At 33.5% G+C, this 21670-nt stretch overlaps 1 protein-coding gene across 1 annotated transcript in view; it reads right to left on the bottom strand.

Moving 5' to 3' along the window:
• Positions 1–21670, bottom strand: part of LOC108904356 (dynein beta chain, ciliary-like) — an 80631-nt gene that overhangs the window by 31146 nt on the left and 27815 nt on the right. The window contains exons 3-7 of the mRNA XM_018706872.1: positions 18647–20480; positions 11150–12666; positions 5830–6402; positions 2805–2834; positions 1580–2561 (exon numbers count right to left, since the gene is read on the bottom strand). Coding sequence (XP_018562388.1) covers positions 1580–2561; positions 2805–2834; positions 5830–6402; positions 11150–12666; positions 18647–20480 — 4936 coding nt within the window. The remainder of the gene's footprint in view (positions 1–1579; positions 2562–2804; positions 2835–5829; positions 6403–11149; positions 12667–18646; positions 20481–21670) is intronic.

Below are 21670 nucleotides of genomic sequence, written 5' to 3'. Positions count from 1 at the left end.
AAAGTATAATAAAATAGCAAAAAAATTCACTTTTTTTCTTGAATTTCTCGTCGACTTAGCAACTATACGTTTTAGACAAAAATGAAAGACGAGTATTTTCAAACGAAAATACCTGATGATCCGCCCATTATTTTCGGAGTTATAGCCCGTTAAAGTTAACCCTTATTTACAGCAAAACTATAAGGGTATAAGGGCTGTTTTTTGATTTAATAGGTTTGTTATTTTTAGTACTTTCCAGATATAAATTTTCAAAATTTGCAATCACGGGCGTTCCATTTAAAATGTCACTCAAAGATATTCAAGACCACTTATCTCGATGATTTTTTTTTTAAATCGATGTCTCGCAAGTAAATTTTCCGAGTACTTTCAAACCATATTTTAAAATTAAAAAAAAAATTAAAAAAACATTAAATTATTGCAACTGTTTATAAGCGTGAAAAGTGCGAAAATGTTTAAACAATCACCACGGCTCACCTAATCGTCCGATTTGAATTTTTCAAAAAGCATTTTAAAGCTTGAGAGCTTTTCTTTTTGTGGTGAAATTTTCAAGTATTCAAAGGCTTTAGATTTTTAGAAATTTGATTTTGAAAATTTTTTAATTTAAAAAAATTTAAACAATTATTATGTAAAAACTATTGAACCAAATTGGATGAAATTTGGTGTGATAATTCTATGCACTAAGAAGTTTAATTGGGAAAAGTATGAAGATCCTAGGTATTATTCAAGTGTCTGAAAAAAATTGACAAATAAACTAGCATTTTTTGCAATTTTTTAAATGATTTTTCCGATTTTTGCAATAACAATAATTATTTTTTCGAATTGCAACTATCTATCTTGTTCAAAATTTAATTATAAAACTTTTTATTCTCTTGCATTTTTGTCTAAAATGAATAGTTGCTAAGTTGTCGACGAGAAATCCAAGAAAAAAATGATTTTTTGCTGTTTTTTTTATTTGTAAAGAAAAATTATCATTTCTGATGTTATTTAGAAGCCGTTAAATAAAAAATTTTCGATCATATGCGTCTTACCCAAGTATACTCTTTTTAAAATAGATACCGCCTGGACTAGAAGTCAAAATTAAACTTCAGACTTACGGTACTAGAGCTTAGCTGATAAAAGTAGTGCTACTAGTTTTTACTGAAATTTTGGGTGTACTTCCTGATACTACTGCTATTAAAATGTACATGAAGTCAACTATTTACTGCTACTCAAATACTGATCGCATTCTAAAGAAATTATCATGGGACATGGTTCTTACTTACTAAGCAAATATTTGTTATTTACCATGAATAATGCGAAAAATAATTATATTGCCTTAAGAACCTTCTGTAAATGAATTCCGTATCTGGTCATGAAACTATTGTTGGAAAAGTAAACAATCTTGAACTACAACTTATATAGCTTATATTTCCCGTTCAACGACATGCATTAAAAATACTTAATTCTACTATTAAATACTTGTCTCTTTGAAACTGCTTTAAAATATATGAAAAGAACTATAGAAGCAACTATTCTTTGGAAGTTCCCTTGTGATATTTTATTGTGTGACTTATAACGTATTCATCCTGATGGTACTTACCACAAAGCGCCGTTTGGGCCGGAAAATCGTAAATCCACACTTCTCGCGGCTTCTCATCATAAGTTATAACAGCCTCACCGAAAAGTTGATGAAGAGTCTCTCGCTTTACATCAATCACTCTATTCAGCCATATCTCAACTTTTCCGCTGCAGTCGCAAATATGAGAGAAAGGAACGATCTCACCATTCTCTTTAGACATCATAGATTTAGCCTTTTTCGTATTTTTACCGCCCTCTTGAATAAAGATGAGCTTCGCCAGGGAATCGAATAATTTTGTCAAATGTCTCTGAATCAGATCAGGTTGATTTCCATTAGATAATATGTCCAACAAATCCGCAGATGAGACGAAATAAAACCTGGGAAAGGCAAGCCTCTTCGTATCCAGATAATCGTTCAATGCCTTTTCACATAAAGTAAGCTCCCTGAGTATGTTATCCAGTTTATCATACAGTCCGGCTTTGTTAGTTGCTTGGACTATATTAGGCGTTTTCAGCATCTCATTTAATACGTCTTTGAACTCCTTATCCAACTTGTCAAAGCGTTTGGAGTCTTCAGGTAGCTGATTTCTTATGTCTTCTGATCCAATGAAGATGCTTTCCAAATAGCTCCATTTCCTCTGCACATCGAAGAAGACATGTATCACCTGATCAGCATTGGACAACTTACGCTGCCAGTCCGACACTTGCTCCAAAAAGAAATCTATGAACTTCGACGTCATCATGTTCTGAAGCGCCACCTGGTTTTCTTCAAGAGTCTCTATAACTTCTTCTGTGACTACCAGCAGTCTCAGTTTGGTCCTCTCATGGTACTCAGTCTGAAACTCCATGACGCTCCAGGTAGCATTGAGTTCCTTTAATACTTTCTCCATGGCCATCTCCTTCACAGCTTTGTCAACTATGTTCTTAACTTCCTCTTCGTACTCGTGAAGATTTAGAGCCAATAAATCGCTTAGGGTCGTGTCATCGCTCATAACAAACCGTACCTGATGAAAGAGGAAAGGTTGAGGAAAATAAAGGAAATGAAAGTTATATTTTTTTATTAAAGTTGCATTAAATTATAATAAAAACTGTTTGAACAAAAGCCTCATGCAGTTTGGTAATATTGCTGTAGATCATTCAATGAAATTGTTGTACTGAGGTGAAAGAAATATTTAAAAATTATGATGTACGAAATGTGTTTAAGCCTAGCGGTAGCCTCATGCACACGCATCGATTTTGGTACTCACTGTATAATACGGAGGCAGTCTTTTGTCCACCTGAATGCAAGTAGTGAAAGTTTTATATACATTTGCAAGTTATGAAATAGAATAAGAATAAATATAAAGATATGAGAGATATAAAAAACTTCAGACACCCGCGTGTCGTTTTATGAATTTGTAGACATTTGCTAACTCTCCGCGACTATTAAAATTATTTATAAATTAATAAATAACATTTTAAACATCTCTCATATATTTTCGTGCACATGCTCAAAGTAATTTATGAAAAAATGTAGGTATACAAATATAATTGTAAATAATTATTATCTATAATTGAAACACCTGCCAATTTCATTAACCATCAAGATCATTTCAATTAGAGTCATTTTTACTAAATTCGTAGAAGTACGCAGGATATTTCCAAATTAATAAATAAATTAATAAATAACTTTAAATATGATTTTTGGGTCGTTAAAACAAAAAAGATGTCAAGGAATTTTTGCTTCGTTTTCGAGATACAGTGTGAAAAAATCCTTCTATAATATCTCTAAAGGCATTTTACGTAAAATTATTAAGTACTTATACTAACTTTAAAGAGTGAATCTTTGATTAATTTTAAGATAAAAAGTTCATATGACATGGATCCGCAACGACTTGGTTCTTCAGATACAGAGCGTCCAAAAAATTTTTGTTTGGTATTTTAATTATATTTTTACAAAAAAAATATTTTTTTTAAGTTAATAGTTCTAGAGTTACTTTAGCTTTACAGAAGTGCTTTTTAAACGAATTAAAAGCACAGAAATTCCGAGTTTTTAGTGACATCCGGTATCTCCGTTACTAACATAAGTTTTTTTTTTATTTTTACCATTATTTAGAAAAATTATTAAACGCATTCATTTTTATGTATTCATTTAGATATTTTAGAAAAAATGGAAACATTGTTCTTTCAATACTTTTTATCTCGAAAATAAAGCATATCCTAACTTCTATAGAACTTCTTTTTCTTATTTTAACCAGCTGAATAAAAATTTTAAGTTTGATTAATACCCTGTATAGTTCTGAGTATTAATCACAAACCCCTCTGAACTTGATCTAATTATCATATGTACTTATATCAAAAAATACAAAATATTGTGAATAACAGTCTAATAATATTTAAAAAGTGCAATTTTTTGTTGATCTGTAAATATATTCAATACTTATTATAGATTCAAGGAAAACATGTATTCTATATACATCCATCGAAATTTATACCCACTGGAAAACTGCTTTTATCCTTTTTGCGAGCGACTAAGAAGCCTATAGAAGAGGCTTTCCTCTCTCAGTACAAAACAGAAAGGATTTTCACTTACCTTGAAGAAATTCAATATTTTGATGTTTATATTAATATTTAAAGTTGTAAACATCATTAGTCAAAGAAAATATGACAGTTTAATATGGGAAATACTAAAATAATAAACTTTGATTCTGGTAAAAACTGTTTTTGATTTGCACATGAGAAGGAAGATACAGAAAAAATTACGGTATTTAAAAGTATACGTTCCAGTATGTGTAAATTTTGATGTAAACACCTGAAATTTTTGTTAAATATTTATTTAACTTTGTAATCCAGGAATTAGACAATTTCAGGTGGAAAGTTTTACAGTACAAAATTAATTTTTCAGGAATATCTCGCTTTCGGTACCTTTACAGAAAATATAGTTACGTGATAATTTAAGGTAGATCAAATGTCTTACAAACTTATTTAATATGATAATAGGAAAGGAAACGATTTTGTTTGGCAGTAAGTGAAGCAAAAGACGAAGCATTATTAGCTTAAAATCTATTGTGTTATACAAACGATGGAAATCCCCAAATGTAAATATTAATGGCTTTGGCGAATACACGGCAGGTAATATCATCTGAAGTCGGTTTTAAACCCACGTTGGATACGATTTTTTTTAAACAATCTATTCATCTAGTAATGTTGAATGTAATTCGTCAATACACGTAGGGTTTCTGGTAGAGACTTCTCGAAGCGAGAATTCCCGGGAAATCTGGCCTTACTCGAGACGAGAAAAAAGTGTCGAGAAATCGAGAAATTTAAAAATCACGCGCGTCTTAAGTTCTTGACTAGAGTTCGTTTCGTTCATGCGTTCAATTCGTTTCTCGACAAATAACTGAGCGGTTAGAGTGGTTTATCGACTAGCTTATGATTTATTTATTTTAAGTTTTCAAGGCTTTAGTTTATTTTGATGATTCTTATTTTTTTAATGTACCTTGTTATAAGTCTGTGTAGAAATTTTATTATAAGCAGATACCTAATGTTGATGTTGATTCTGAAAATATTTAGTTNGGTTTCTCGACTAGCTCATGATTTATTTATTTTAAGTTTTCAAGGCTTTAGTTTTGATGATTCTTATTTTTTTAATGTACCTTGTTATAAGTCTGTGTAGAAATTTTATTATAAGCAGATACCTAATGTTGATGTTGATTCTGAAAATATTTAGTTCCTGTTCCTTTATTTAGCTGATTATTTTATTTTTGTTTCGTTAATGTGATTGTGATTATAAGTGATAAATTAATAGGAAGAACGGTTCTGTATCTTCAAATTAAAGCTTGTTTTTTTTTAAAGATTTCTTCGGTTAAATTCCTTATCTACTGTTTGTTTAATTAAAAGACTGCATGATTAATGATTAATAATAATTATTGGAAGAAAGCTACGATTCAAAAACATTGAAATAAACATAAGCCTAAATACACGTAACAAAGCAAAATTTGCAGTGTTAGAAAACTGTTCAATGCACAAAAAGTGAAGGGGATATACGAGTAGGTTATTGTAAATTTGTTTTTTATTTAACATGCCAATATTTTCCATAGAATGTATTAGAAATAAGATATTCCCGAAAAACTTTTGCCACCATTTTTACAAAATGGCGGTTATCTTTTAAGAGCACCTCAAGAACTGCCAGGATTCAAGAACCCCGCAAACCTTTTCCCTTTTTCGTCATGTAATTCCTAGAGCTTCGATGCTTTCATACCGTAAGCTGTCTAAAAAACTAAAATGGTGTACCTTCGTAGCCTGCATTAACTGCGTCCAATGACGCTCTCTGATGGCAGGATTCTGCAGCTCCGTAACGGCTCTAAGTGAAGTCAGCATATTCTTTATCGACGCCTCAAGTTGAATGTACACATCCCAACCTTTCAGCTCCTTGTCCATCTGACGGATCTCCTTACCGAATTTCTTACACTCCATCTCCATGTTCTCAACGTCGATTTTCTTCCACGGAGTCGTCTTCCATTCGTCCATACAAGACCTCACGACGTTGACGTAGTCCCAGAGCTGCTTAATCTGCTTGATTTCTTTTCTAGCGGCCCTAAGCGGTTTGAAGTCGGGCAAAACTAGTTCGAACAAGTTCGATTGTTCCTGCAACTTGGCCAACTCCGTTTCTAACTCCGAAATCTCCATGTTGGTCTTGTCCAATTTGCTATAAACGTTGGGACAGCTCCATAAGAAGAACGGCATTTTCTTGAATTGGTCCCGGTACATTGACTGTCGGATCTCGAAAAGATTGATCCGCCTCTTAATCGCGTTGACTTGCATGGCTTGGAGGGGAGCCACGGTTTGTTTAGTGGTTGCAGAGACCTAAAATAGATTAATGTTTTACTTCTTTCGAAATAACTAAATGCAAAGATTAGGGACTAGGGAGAGGAAAGATCGGAAGCTATTTGATGATGCCATCTATAGTTTCAGATTCGGCATTCGAAAGTTTCTAGCGGAAAAATGAGAAGAACATGGGTGTCAAAGTTATTTTTAAAACTTTCTATTTATTATTTCCAATTATCAATACTTTTTTCCCTTATTTTTTCTATTATTTGGCAATGTGAAATTATGAGTGAGAATTCGTATTTAATAGACTACAGCAACAGCAAAAGACATCATGCCAATATGCATTTTTCAGAAAAATGTAAAAGTATAACTTTTCTGTAACTTAGTGTTAAATCTAATATATTTACTTCGTTTATAATTAATTTTAGAAGTTCCCAACAACGGGCTAACGCCAAAAGACGAACTATTGATCATGTGTTGTTGTTCGCTTAGTATCAGTCTTAGAGACTTCAAAGGTCAGTTCTTAAGACTACCTTAAGAATACTTCAGCATTTTTAAAAACCTACAAATTGACAACTTTATCATATTAGACTTGCATATAAATTTTGCATTTTAGAATAATTTACTTTTTGTACTTTATACTGAATTTGTATTTATTTCTAGAATAAATAAATACTTTCGCAGAATTTGACTTTTTCTATGCTGTGTCAGATTGTTAATTTTATAGGCATTATTTATTTTCCCTAATCTTTGGGTTTTTCATTTAGGCACATCTTTCAAGATACAGAATGTGGAAGATATAATTTAAAGAAGATTTTTGTTAATAACTTCCTTGTCTTTTTTCAAGACTCAATTAAAACAAAATTTTCACAAATGGTTATCATATAGGTACATATTTTTTGTACAACTTTAATACAAAACCGAAGCGTAAAAAATAACTTCCTCTATTTCTATTGGCGCACATTTATCCATAAACGTATAATCTTTTAAATCAAATGTTCATTCTTTTTATATATTTTTTCTTTTCTTTTTCTCTTTCGCAATATTTTGATGGTTGGTTTACGACATACTGTATCTCCTTGGAACATGAGTTAGAATTTTCTTCTTAAAGATGGATGTCGTTTGGTACAAAGCAGTACAGTGCAACAAGCAGAGAGTTATTCGCCTTATTTAGGTAATTATTTTCTAAATATATCAACAAGTCAAAAATTATTTTAAAATTAACAATTTTTTAATAAAACTAAAATTTTTTTACTTTTTAAACGCTATTTTGTTTATTAATTGACATGATTTCCAAAGTGCGTGAAACAAAAGATGAACGAAACATTATTTCATATCACTCCAAACGAAATTTAATACCGCAAATTTTAGTTTTTTAGACATTATAATACCGTACCGTATAATTAAGTTAATTAGTAAAAAGTTTTATGGAAATTCAATTTACTGTGTCAGAAAAAGTCATAAATTTTATGTTTGTATTTTCGTCGTAAGAGACGAAAATAGAATTTTTAAGCTTAAGAAGGCTTTTAGACTTGAAATAAAAAGTAATTTTCGTAACTACTAAGCTGTGAGAAAATCCTTATCTTCGCATATATGAGCAGAACAATATTTTTTTAAACGTACCTTCGACACTCTGTACCTAAAAATAGATGTGCCTTAATAAAAAATGGCATATTGAACGTTCCATTGTTTTTACTTAATGCGACGGTTACTTTGGATGTAAATTCGTTCAAAAGTCAGTACGTAGGATGTAGGTATGTATAAATGTTTTCGAAAAAGTTGCTCTCCTTCACCATCAGCTTGCATCGATTGCAACACGTAGTCACAGAATGTCCTGAACACATTTACAACTTTAATTGTTGATAAAATTCTTCCACATAGGTATACAGGGATACAACAAAAATAAGATTGCAAACTTTGCCAGCAGATATAAAATTAGTAGGGGTACTTTATATAAAATTGAAAAGTTGAAAAAAAAATTTTTTTAATATTTTAAAAACGGTAGGAGGGAATAATCCCAAATTTGGTACGAAAACTACACTACATACCCCTCATAACCTGAAGCCTTCAATTATTACGAGTATAATCCAGGTGCGGAAATATGGGGAAGCCAGACCCCTTTTTAAATATTTCTACGCTGCTGACTTTAACAAAGGGTAAGGTGAATTTCTAAATTGTCTGTTCTCTTTAGAGCAATAAGTATAACTTCACTCAAATGTTCTGAAGCAAAACTGGTACATCGTACTATCAAATAACTGGAGAACGAAGACTTGCCCGAAAGAAAATGTTACCCTTTTTGCTCTAAAGGGAACAGGCAATATAGAAATTAATCTATTTTTTTTAAGTCGGTGGTGTAGAAATATTTAAGAAAAAAGGTTTGAGGTTATGTAGTATAGTATTTGTGTATTTGAGATTATTCCTTCCTACATTTTGAAAAAAAAACAACCTCACCAAGGAAGCACTTAGGCAAAAATTTTATATGAAGTACACCTACTAATTTTACATCTACTGGTGAAGTTTGTAACCATATTTTTGTTACATGCACCCTGTAAATATTCACTATCAAAACTCGAAACATTCCACTGCGTCCGTGACTGATTTACTTATTTGCAAACCAATTTAGTGAATAAGTAAATATAAAGATATTTGAAGGAATATATTTTTTTAACCTTGAACACTGTATCTTGGTAAGCATTTTACCTATACAGGGTGGTCCGAATTTTTTGCAGGAAACTTCGAGGACAGATAGATCTCTTTAAAATAGTAAGTGTTTACCTTATAAACATAAGAAACGGCCTCGTTTTAGAGATACAGGGTGTTGAATTTGTTAAAAAAAAATATTTTTTGCGTTTATTTCCGGAATCTATTAACCGATTTCAATAAAATTTAGTACAGATAATGTATGATAGTAGGCCTTGTTTTCCCTAAAATATGAGCTCTAAAGGTTCAACCACTGGTGTACAACTAAACGGGGTCACCCTCCTTTTTATAAAAAAAAACTTACGCCACTGTATTTTTTACATGCTATTGTAACGGATTTATATTCTATTGCACAAAATACGTAAAAAAGTTAACTTGAATTTTTTCCCTAAAGTTCGCCGTTCTTAAGTTATTCGTACAAAAACAATCCCCTTGTAGCAGACACTTCTAATCATAATATTCTAAGAATATTTATGTTTATCCTTAAAACTAAGTGCAATTTGTAAGCATATCAACAAAATTCTTTACACTAGTCGCTTTCATCTTTTTGGATTAAAGCGATATTTGGAAAATCACGATGGAGCAATGAAAGGCACAGAAATGAAATTTTAAGAGTATTTGACGACAATCCTCGGCTAAGTTCACGAAGAACGTCTTGCCAACTTGGGGTGAGTAAATCGAAAATTTGAAAAGTACTGCATACAGATAGACGCCTGAATTTCAGTGGTTATTAGAATTCTTACTAACTAGAAATACTTTGGACTGATGAGGCTGCGTTCACAAGGCGAGGGGTAGTGAATTTTCACAATTTGCATATTTGGTTACAAGAAAATCTTTATGGAATTCGGACAAGATCTTTTCGACACGAATTTTCAGTGAAAGTATGGCTCGGAATAATTCGCAATAAAGTATGTGGACCTTTCTTCTTGTCACCCCATTTAAATTCCCAGTCATTTGTAAACTTTCTAGAAAACCATCTCTTTGAATTATTAGAGGATGTTCCATTAAATATACGACAAAATAGCTGGATACAAATGGATGCCAATGTCAACCATAATGGTGAAAAGGGTCCAGTGTCTTGGCCAGCCAGCTTGCCAGATCTAAACCCCCTGGATTTCTATGTTTGGGGTTACCTATATGAATAGTAATGTTTACACTACTCCAATAGATACCAGACTACAACTACTGTAGCGAATAGAAGACAGGTGTAATGAATTAAAATAAAACCACCACATGTTATTAGTTTCAATTAGTTCCATTAATAGAAGATGTCAGAAATGTATGGATGTGGATGGTTCGCATTTTGAACAATTGCTGTAAATACGTAACGTTAATTTTGTTTCTTGTTTAGTTGTTGTTGCTTGGTAAATGTATTTTTATTATTTATTATTTTGATAAATTGTTCTCATTTGTAAAGATTAGGCCTCCAGGGGAAACTAAAACACATCAGGAACACTACCTCATAGGTGATATGGAAAGAATTTTGTTGATGTGCTTACAAATTGCACTTACTTTTAAGCATAAACATAATTATGCTTGTAATATTATGGTTTGAAGTGTTTACCACAAGGGGATTGTATTGGTATGGAGAACTTGAAAATGGTTAATCTTAGGGAAAAAATTCAAGTTAAGTTAAATCTGTTACAATATCTTGTAAAAAATACAATGGCGTAGGTTTTTTTCATAAAAAGGGGGTGACCCCTGTCCAGTTGTACACCACTGGTTGAATCTTTAGGGCTCATATTTCAGGGAATACAAGGTCTACTATCATACATTATCTGTACCAAATTTTATTGGGATCGGTTAATAGATTCCGGAGATACAAATAAAAAATCAATTTTTTTTAACAACTTCAACACCCTGTATCTCTAAAACAAGGCCGTTCCAGACCTATGTTTATAAGGCAAACTCCTATTATTTTAAAGAAATCTATTTGTCCACGAAGTTTCCTGCATAAAATTCGGTCCACCCTGTATTTATAGGAACTTTTTTTATTTTCTGGAATTCTATTGCCATTTAAAATTTTATATGTATGTGCAAATCAAAACACACTGTATAATTATCATTAAAGTAATAAAATTACCTTTTTGCACTGAACCCATCTGTCTGGTATTTCCTGTAATTGGACATATATTTCCTCGGGAAATTCTACTCCATAATCTTTGAGCAGTTCCATTATTTCTTTCAGAGGTTCAAACATCGTATCAGTTTCGACTTGCCTTTCCTTCACTTTAAATAAGTAGCCCATAACCTTCAGAAGGCCATCATAATCGTCTTCCGCTAAAGGAACCTGCATAGCTGCTATGGATTCTTTTATGAAACTTTCCAATCCTTCCAAACTGTCAATTACGCGATTGTATAAATGTTGCTTAAACATATTCCCCCACTTGCAAATAATATTAAGTATGGCTTGACGCAGAGGTTTTACGTCCACCCTTAGCCAACCGTCCATGAGTATACGCTCGGGTGGTATTTGTTCGACTTTCTTGTAGAGGTTTTCGTAATAGTCAATTTGTTCCTTGAACTGATTTACCGTTGGTGGCGACTCCTTTATACCTGGAGCGTTTTCATCTTTTAACTGCTCCATTTCCTCAAGCGTCAGCAATCTACTGTACGTCAAAAATTGTCTCAAAAACTCTTGCCTGTCCTCCACCCAGAGCATAATGTATTCATCGAATTCTTTCGTAAAAGCTAGCGCTTTTTCCATAGCATTCATAATACGCGTACAAATCTCGTCATGTTTAAGTCGAATATCCATTTCGTCCTTAGCTATCTGACTATAACTTGTTGTTTCGTCAGGATTTACCCTTATCATATAGTTTCCCATGTTGAAAATGTCGTCCAGCAAGCCAGAAACATACGTATGAAAATTAATAGGGTCCTCTATGTCAGCCGAAGGCACGAACACTACGTCGGGTTCGTGAAGCTCCAAGAGCAACTCGAAGAAAGGCGTTACTGGTGGACTATTTCCCGTTTCTTTTAAAAATAAATAGAAACTCACGTCAATGGCGACCATTACCATCTCCTTAATTTCATCATCAAGATTCTTTACATACGGAATCCATACTGCATTTCGAGCTGCAGTCGTGTCTTCTTCCTCTGGTGGTGGAGGTGGCTCCTCGACTTTTACAATTTCTTCTACAACCTTTTCTTCTTTCTTTTTACCTTTTTTACCTTTCTCCTTCTCTTCTTTCTTTCCTTTTTTACTCCCCTTCTTGTCACCTTTAAGTTGCTGTTGGGCAGCTGCTTCCTCTGCCGCTGCTGCTTCAGCAGCCGCAGCAGCAGCAGCTGCAGCTTCCAGTTCCTCTTCTGTCGGTAATTTTTTCATTGGTTCGTTGAAAAACAAGAGGTAGTTCTCCTCTATAATTCTTCTTAGTTCGTTCGAACAGGCTGTTATAAGATCATATCTTTTTTGAATCCTCTCCTGTCTATCGTCAAGAGATATAAGGTTTTCCTTTTTGCCATCTTTTCTCTCAAACAGTGGCTGTAAAGCCCAAACATGTATGGTGCTGTAGAGATTCTTTATGTTTGTTTGTGCCTTCTTTACCCTATCAGTTACTTGTTTAACTCTGTCGAAAATATTTCCGACAATTTCTGGATCTACAGAACAGATAATTTACCGTTAGTTTTTTAAAGAACCACACGACTCTTTTGTTATAAATATTTTTAATGTTTTACTAAGCGCAACCTTAGTACCTTAGTACCTTAGTACCTTATAAACATTTGGTTATTTAGATAACACGGCTCCACAAAAAAAAATCGTGATCTGGATGACTGATCATGGTATTCCTATGTATTTTTCGACGCTGAATCCGAATCCGTGGTCAAAAAAATTCATATATCCCTTAAATTTTTGTGTAGAGCTAAAAACATCCCTTAAATAGGGGTAAAGCTAATGAATTCTAACCACTAGAAGGAGCTTTGTGTATTCTTATACATGTGTTTTAAATGTAGCAAACATCTAAACAGAGAACTACCTAATAAATAAAGATAGACAGTGTCAAATGTAAACAATGAGACCCAACGGCAGTGGCGTACTGTCAAAAGAGGCAAAATATTAGAATTTACAAAATACCAATACACATTTGAAAGGATTACTCATTTTATAAATAATTTTTACATATTGGTGATATAATGAGACGGTAAAAATTGAAGTAAAATTAATAAACTGTTTTTACTATACTCAAATTGTTTTGACATCAGTACTNACTGATCATGGTATTCCTATATATTTTTCGACGCTGAATCCGAATCCGTGGTCGAGAAAATTCATATATCCCTTAAATTTTTGTGTAGAGCTAAAAACATCCCTTAAATAGGGATAAAGCCAATGAATTCTAACCACTAGAAGGAGCTTTGTGTATTCTTATACATGTGTTTTAAATGTAGCAAACATCTAAACAGAGAACTACCTAATAAATAAAGATAGATAGTGTCAAATGTAAACAATGAGACCCAACGGCAGTGGCGTACTGTCAAAAGAGGCAAAATATTAGAATTTACAAAATACCAATACACATTTGAAAGGATTACTCATTTTATAAATAATTTTTACATATTGGTGATATAATGAGACGGTAAAAATTAATAAACTGTTTTTACTATACTCAAATTGTTTTGACATCAGTACTGATTAATTAAATGCTTTTATCCAACACTTGTATATAATGATACTATAATTCCTTTGGTTTTAAAGGAATAATGTGGCCTATAAATTACTAGTGAGTTATAAGTCATAAGTCACTAGTAAGTTATGACTTATAAAACCCACTAGTGACTTATAGAAATCATAAAAAGACAAATGTTTGGTTTATTTTTCTAATTTTTACTAGAAAACACACACAATTTACCTACATACATTAACATTTATGATAAAGCCGTAATTTGATATTTGAAGAGGCACCATCAAAAGTAACAGAAACTATTTTGATACCTAATTCACTTAGAAATTCTAAACATTTTTTTAAAAAATTAACTTTTTCTCCACCACTTAAACCGTTTGTCAAGAAGTACCCAAAAGGTATTTTCCAATGACTATTTATAGCTACAACCATAAAAACAAGGGCTTCCGTAGCTTCTGGAATATTATCCCCATATACTTCAGTGCCGACATCAACATATCCAGTGAATCGTTAACAGCAGCCAATGCTTCATATGCAAATCCAGGTGTTCCATCTATAGATCTGTACCGCTTAGAAATTGTTTTTGTATATGACAAAGCCATGTTAAAACTTATTCTTGCATAATTATAAGCATCTGTTGAATAAAAGCTTAACGTTAAGGCAAACGACCTAATCTCAGGTGAATACTTTTTACGAGATTGTCATTTTCTTGATCTTTGACAGATTTCACCTAACATTCCAGGTGCTGATTCCTAAAAATATTGTTTACAAACACAGAAAGAATAAGTATTTTTCAACTTACATGAATGATACATTGAGCAGTTTCTGTTAAGTCATATTTCTTTTTCAAAAATTTCAGAAGAGAATTAAGGCTACAAATTCTGGCTTTTAGACGACTCTTTGCCTGCTGCAGACTTCGGATTTTTATTGTTTGCATTTTTATTTTTTTCTTACAAATACTCCAATTTTTTTCTTGCTCTTTTTGGACTATCCATGTTAGAAGTATGGCATTCTCCAAAATATCGTGAATAAGGCCTTTTCCTAAAAATGATGAACTATCTATTCCAGATGTATTTTATATACACACTTACGGTAGTGTTTATATAAAATAATAGGTAGAATTTTCTTGGTATTTTTTAAAATGTACGGAATAAAAAAATGTTAGATAGGTAAGCAGATAGCAAAATTATAGGGTATTAGTTGTAGATACTATACCAAGGATATATAATTTGTTAATTATATTTTTATAACTTACTTCACGTTTATAATTTGATTACGATTGGGTGAATCCATTCCTATTTCTGATGCAGTTAAAGTTGATCTATGTTTTGGTGATGTGTCACCAAATTTCAAATACATTTCAGAAAGATCTCTAGCCTTATTTGTAATAGATAACAAGCCTGATTGAGCACTCAGTGTCGATGACGATGAACATGTGGATATATTTTCTGTTTTTTTGTTGCGGGAAGTGCCGAGAAATATTTTCCTTATTAGAACTGTCTGATCTATAAAAATTAAATAAAAAAGTAAAGAGGAACTAGATAACTGTAAAGGCTTTTTACTTGTATATTTTAATCAATATAAAAGTTATTCTACCTGCTATAAGTAGAAGCTATTACTGGAATAGCTGTCTCTCGTAAGTACTTTATACCTGATGGCTTTGTCAGAATATCATTAATCGCAAAATGATAAGAACAAACAAAAATGTTGTCGGTAATATTGACATCACCTAGGGAGAGCTTCCACAAGTTTCTCCGTTCCAGGTTCTTAGGAAATCTAAAAAGTACAGATATTACTCATAACATACTTATACATAAGTTGAACAATTAAAAAATATATCTTTTTAATAATTCAGATAATGATTTAGTCAGTATTTTATCATTGCTAATTAAGTATTAAATGTAAAACACCCTTATGTAATTCCTCAAACGCCGCCCATGTTGCTTGTTTACTTACCTGTGAAAAGACCGCTGCTCGCCATTTTTAAATAAAACTTTACAAATAACACACTTTCTAACCATGTCTTAGCACTAAATAAATGTCCATACATAAAAACTACACAACAATAAGTGGAAAATGCCACACTAAACCCAAATAAACTCAAATATGTTAATAGCGGCTGCACACTTTTCCTTTGACAGATGTCATTGACAATCATCGAAATGCGGACGTAGGCGGGAATATTTATTCGACCAATAGAAATTTGCGTCTCCTAAAGATCTGATTTGTTTATGTACATTCGCAAACAAATACATCCAGAGCTCCTTCTAGTGGTTACAATTCGTTGGGTAGAGCTATGAATATCAATATCATTACGAAAAGGAGTATCAATGGGCACTTTGCAGCCCTCGTGCTTTCATCTATTATTGCCAGGGGATTCCCCCGAAGGGGTTGGTGCGCCTTCTACTTCTATACTCTTCCGGACACTGATCTGCATCATGAAAGATTCTAGCTTACAAGCTCTTGAGAATGCTTAGGAGACATGGTGAAGGGTGAACACAGACTAAGAACCAACCCCCTAGAGGGCTGAAAACTACCCCCTTGGACGGGGTGGAGGAGGATTTGGCAACTCATTTTTTTCTTGTTTCTACTGCACAATGGTCGCAGTGCACTGAGCAGAGCTGTCGCAGCAGCCCTCAACTCCTTTGCTCGTACCAATCTAAGGGGTGGAAACTACCTATTTTGTTCTTCTTACGTTACACTATGGTTGTCTATTTTGTTAGCTATTTGTAGCTATTTCTTACGTTGAATTTTGAAGGTGTCTGTTAGAAAAAATTTGTGTTCAATTAAACTATAGAACGCAGAGGTCGGGTAAAAGTTTAAGGCAGACAAGGCGGAGCAGTTCGAGGGTTGGAGAAGGGATAACAAAAGGTGTATGATAGTTTGATAAATTCCGCTCTGAAAAAAAATTAATTTTCCCACATCCTTTTCCGCCTTCCTGTTTCCCACTCATCCAGGGGTATGTATGTATGTCGGGGGGTGGTGGAAAATTGCTTTTCCACCGCGGCACTTAGTCCTTATTAGGCCCCTTGTACACCCTCCTTCATTACTCGAGTACTTTTCTTCAAACCATCCTATGACTACACGGGTGGCTTGGTGGCAAAGTCTCGTACAGTTTTTTATGTATGATAGCATGGCCTTGAGTTACAGATTTATTGCTCTATTCTCATTACCATTTTATCGGGGACCACACGCAGGCGGAAGGTGTTGAGCGATCCAGATCGCTGGTAGGCTACCACAGCCACGTCCCGAGCCTGCCTTAGGTCGCCAATCCAAGTTCCAGCCTGCGTCCGTGATGCTTACCTCGGCGGATCGAAATCTATCGGCCAAGACACCCGGCTAGGCGATCCCCCTCATCGAGGGGTGTTCTTAATCTGCTTTAAGGGTTGGTCTTGCTGTGCAAACTCAATACCGTTGGCAGATATCCCTTCCCTCAGATGGAAAAACTCCAGAGTGCATATTTCCGGTCTTAAAAGTTTTTCGAATACTTCTTGTGAATTTGGGGATGGTTTCTACCCCTTAGACAGGTACGGGCAAAGCACTTGAGGGCTGCTCTGTTCAGTACACTGCGACTATTGCGCATTAAAAACAAAAAAAAATACTCTCGCACATCTTCCTCCACTAGGAGGTTTGTTCTTTGACTACATTCAACCTCCATCATGTCTCCATTGCGTTCTCAAGAGCTTGTCAGCTAGAATATTTCGTGTAGAATCAATCCCTTCTGGGGAGCCCTTGGCAATACTAAATGAGAGCACGATAGTTGCAAAGTACCCATTCATATTCCTTTCTGTAATGTTATTGTACGAGTATTCATAACTTTTTCCCTATTTAAGGGATATTTTTGTCTCTATACAAAAATTTAAGGGGTATTACGAATAGACAAAATTTGTTGAATTGAAGTTATAACTATCTATATCTATAACTTGTTTGGCCAAGTTTTGGTTTGAAAAGCAAATAACATTTAATTATTGTCAATAAAATTATTAAAATGAATTTTGAAGCATTCTCAAACCACCTATAGCAATGTAGGTGAATAGGGGTAGGGGTGTAAATGAGTAAATATGTGCTTAAAATTTTGACACTTATTTCTAAAATACCCTGTATTTGTGGGAAACACCATTATTTAATTTAGCATATTTAGCAATACTATATTACTCATTTATCATTCATAATATTTGTAAAATCGGATTAGGCAGATACTTTTAGTTTGGAACTTTAAACAAAAGTTATATTTATGCCGAGGTTTTTGCTTCAGTTTAACTTGTACAGTCTGGTGGTGAGGTTGCGACAAACCTTCAATGCTGATTCCTTTTGTCAGAACAAAAAGCGACAAATAAAAAAAGACAAGAGTAACATTGTTTCTTACAAGAATTGGAAGTGAAACAGTTTTGAATGAATCCTTAAATTTCTCAGTCATGTCAGAATTAGAGGATTGAGGAGCTCCAATCATTAAAATAATATATTTGACGTAAAAATAATCTCAACTCAAATGATTCTAGTTTTGTTCTTTTATCTCTTTTTTTTTCTTCTCTTTCTAGACATTTTATCTTAGGTAATTCATTCTACGAAACAAAAATTTTATTTGGAAATAATTATATCCTAATTTATAAAAGATGCTTCCGTTTAACATAATGATAAATAACTTTTTTGGCAATTAAAACCAAAACCAAATCACTTCTGTTGACATCACTGCTTAGTTATTGGTCATGTTTTTTTACAGCTACTATGAGGTAAATTTGAAGCCGATATCTTCAACCTTTTTGAAGTAGGGTATTGATCGAAAACTCTGTTTCATGTTCGATCTTTGAAGGATCATACAACCCTTAGAAATCATTTTTGGAAACATTCCGGCTCTTACATCTTGTTCGCATGTATTGACGGGAGAAATCAGCATTGAAACTTGAATGTTTGGCGCAACGTCGCTGTTACACCCTAAATAAAATCGTTTATTTACTTACCGTTAGTGTTCCAAGTATACGTTTCAGTTACTTGGTTGAGCATCTCATCGACTTCTTTCATTTCTTCCTCAATTAAAGCAAATTCGAACTGAGTTGTGTACCTTTTCAAGTAATTGTACCATTCAACGACTCGGTTAAATTTGGTCAACGCAGCTTTTAAATCTTCAGATTTTGTATATAATTCTAACGCTTCTACTGGAATATCCTGTATTTCCATCAATGTCAGGTACCTCATTTCCCTGAGTATGGCTTTAAGTTCTTCATCAAAATTAAGTTGAAGCAGTGCCCCGCCTTCTATCCGAACCAATTGAAATTTACTCATACTTTCCTTTATTTGTTCAGGAGCGTAGTTACACCATGTGTTTAAAATTCTATTTTGTTCTTCATCTAAAATACCAACCATTTGTTCAATTTTCATGAAAACATTTTCCGCGTCCTCGGATTTCACAATTTCGTTCTCTAAAATCTTCATGTCCTCTGCAGGCTTAGAAATTCTTGTCCTTAATTTATACAGCCACAATAACTCGCCAGCAACTTTTGGATAATACTTGTCCAAAGGCACCCCATTTTTTTTACCGTCGTCATAGAGTTCTTTTACTATATCCAATTCGGAATTGAAGTTATCAATAATTTGATGATACTTGATTGTCACTTCGTTGCTTATAGCAGGCCTATTTATTAAAGTTCCAAGTACGTTTATAAACTTAAAAATGCTTTCCAAATTATAGCAATCATCGTAGGCTTGCGCAAACACTGCTGCTAGTCTTCTATCGAAATCAGCGCATTTTTCGTTGAAGATGGACGCATCTTTAATTATGCTAGGATCCGTCGTATCTAAGATTTCATATTGTATGTTGTTAAATACATTATAAGCTTTATTGAACTCCTCAAATATTTGTACACACTTCTGAGACAAATTTCGACCTTTAATGCCCCCTAATTCAACTTTTTCCAGTTTGCTAAACTCTATCAATGTTGACAGTATTTCTTTGACCAAACTTAATCTTTCAGCAAAATCCATCAGTCTTTGGAAGACATTCTTCCTGTGGAAAGTCCAAGGCTTCTGCACTACCTCTTCTTCGCCCTCCTGTGGCGTTTGATAGTACGACGACAGATTTTCTCTTACATACTCAAAAGACCCCATGAACATGTTAATTAGTTTTATACTTAGTTCCAATTTCGCATGGACTTCCTCCGGATCCCCTTGAAAAATATTGCTGGGATCTAGAGACCTCTCAGCTGATTCAATTAACATATTAGATATCATTTTTAGTAAAATAACTATCTTGTCACTTGATGAATAATATTTCGAATTGGCCCATAATAACCCGATGCAGTGAACCAACGGCTTGATGTAATTTTCAGTTTCCAAAAATTCATTGTCTTCGAATCGAGATATGTGAGGTAAAATGGTCTTCAAATACATACAAATATCTCTAGCCTCAAACAGATCTGCCACTATGTTCTTGAACATATTTTTGTAAGTAGTATTGTACGCACTGTTTGTGATTTCCAGATATTCTCCCATTTTCCTGACCCGGGGATCTAGGAGCTGATCATAAATAGACTCCAAATTTTTGTTCCTAGCGTTCCAAAATTCGATTTCGTTTCTAGGTGTTGGATTAGCTCCATTAGCAAAAGCTATCAGAGAGGACTGCTTCAACACTTCATTACTGATAGTTGACCATTTCATTACTGCGTTTTCGTATGATGTCTTTAAGGTTAAGTTAACCGTCTCACCACGTGACGCATAAAAGGACTGAGTAGCAATAAAGACCTCTGACATCCCTTGAGGCATGGGAAGTATAGTTTGGCTCTTCATTGCACCCCGAATCTGAAAATACATTTAGTGAGTATAGTGAATTAACCGCAATTTCTTAAAGTTCATCTGCAATAGAAGAGATATTTTGATAATACCACTGATAAAATGAACGGAAACTACAATACAAAAAATATAATCTACACTTTATACAGGGTGTTAATGAACTTATGTTAAAAATTTAAAGGGGTGAAAAAGGAGCAAAAACTGAGTTAACTGATGTCACAAACTTGTATCGGAAGTTTAAGGTCATAGAGAAAAAAGCTAATTAAAAATGTGTTCTCGAAGGCTGGATAGGCCGCAGCATCTTTCTTTTTGGTGATATTTGAAAAGTGCTGTGTATTCCACGGAAGTTCGTGACATCGGCCAACTGCGACATCGTATTGCCGAAGCTAGTAATACGATTCGAGAGGACGTGGCTATGTTGCAACGCGTGCGAGCGAATTGGATAGGTATGTCGCGCTGAAGCTTGTGTGCAAGCGAATGGTGAGTTCGAACATCTTCTAAGAAAATCAGCAGTTCTCAAAAGGTGACTCCTTGCAATGTTGAGGTAAGATTTTAAAATTACATTTTACTCAACACAAATCTGTGTATTTACCTCATTTTGACATAACGGATATGTGGCAAAAATATTTGACATAATTTCATTAACACCCTGTATATGCTGTTTTAAGTTATTCTGTAGGTTTTTGTGGTCAAACAATTCCCGGACTAATTAATCTCATCGTTTTACACTTCATATAATGAAGAGTAGGATATATTTCTCGATACATCAAGAAGCTTAAGGTGACGACGTTGCAACCAGTTGGTTACCAGACTTGTGTTATATAATATGACCTAAAATAGTTTAATTAGATACTAATCTTACCGTTCGTCTAAAGAATGGATTTAGATCTTAGAACATTTTAGTTTCAACAATCCTATTAAAAAATATGGTAATACTTAGAGAATGGAATATTTCGCCAGATAGTTAATGGTTTTAGTGAATGGATGAATATTTTAGATAATCCGAATTTTCACATGGTTTATGGTCAATAGATTTTTCCATTTAGCTTCATTAGAAGTTAATTTCAGCCATAATTTTAGTTTCGGAAAGTCAAAAGTGTCGAACAAAAATTTAGAAATTTTATTTTGCGCATTGCACATATTTTTTATGTGGGAGACTGATGAAACGTTTTCTCTAATATCATTTTTGAAAATGTTTG

Source organism: Anoplophora glabripennis, unplaced genomic scaffold (assembly GCF_000390285.2).
Source record: "Anoplophora glabripennis isolate ALB-LARVAE unplaced genomic scaffold, Agla_2.0 scaffold141, whole genome shotgun sequence".
NCBI classification, from domain to species: Eukaryota; Metazoa; Arthropoda; class Insecta; order Coleoptera; family Cerambycidae; genus Anoplophora; species Anoplophora glabripennis.
The sequence above is the reverse complement of the archived record's forward strand: the minus strand, read 5'-3'. Positions and strand labels throughout refer to the sequence as shown.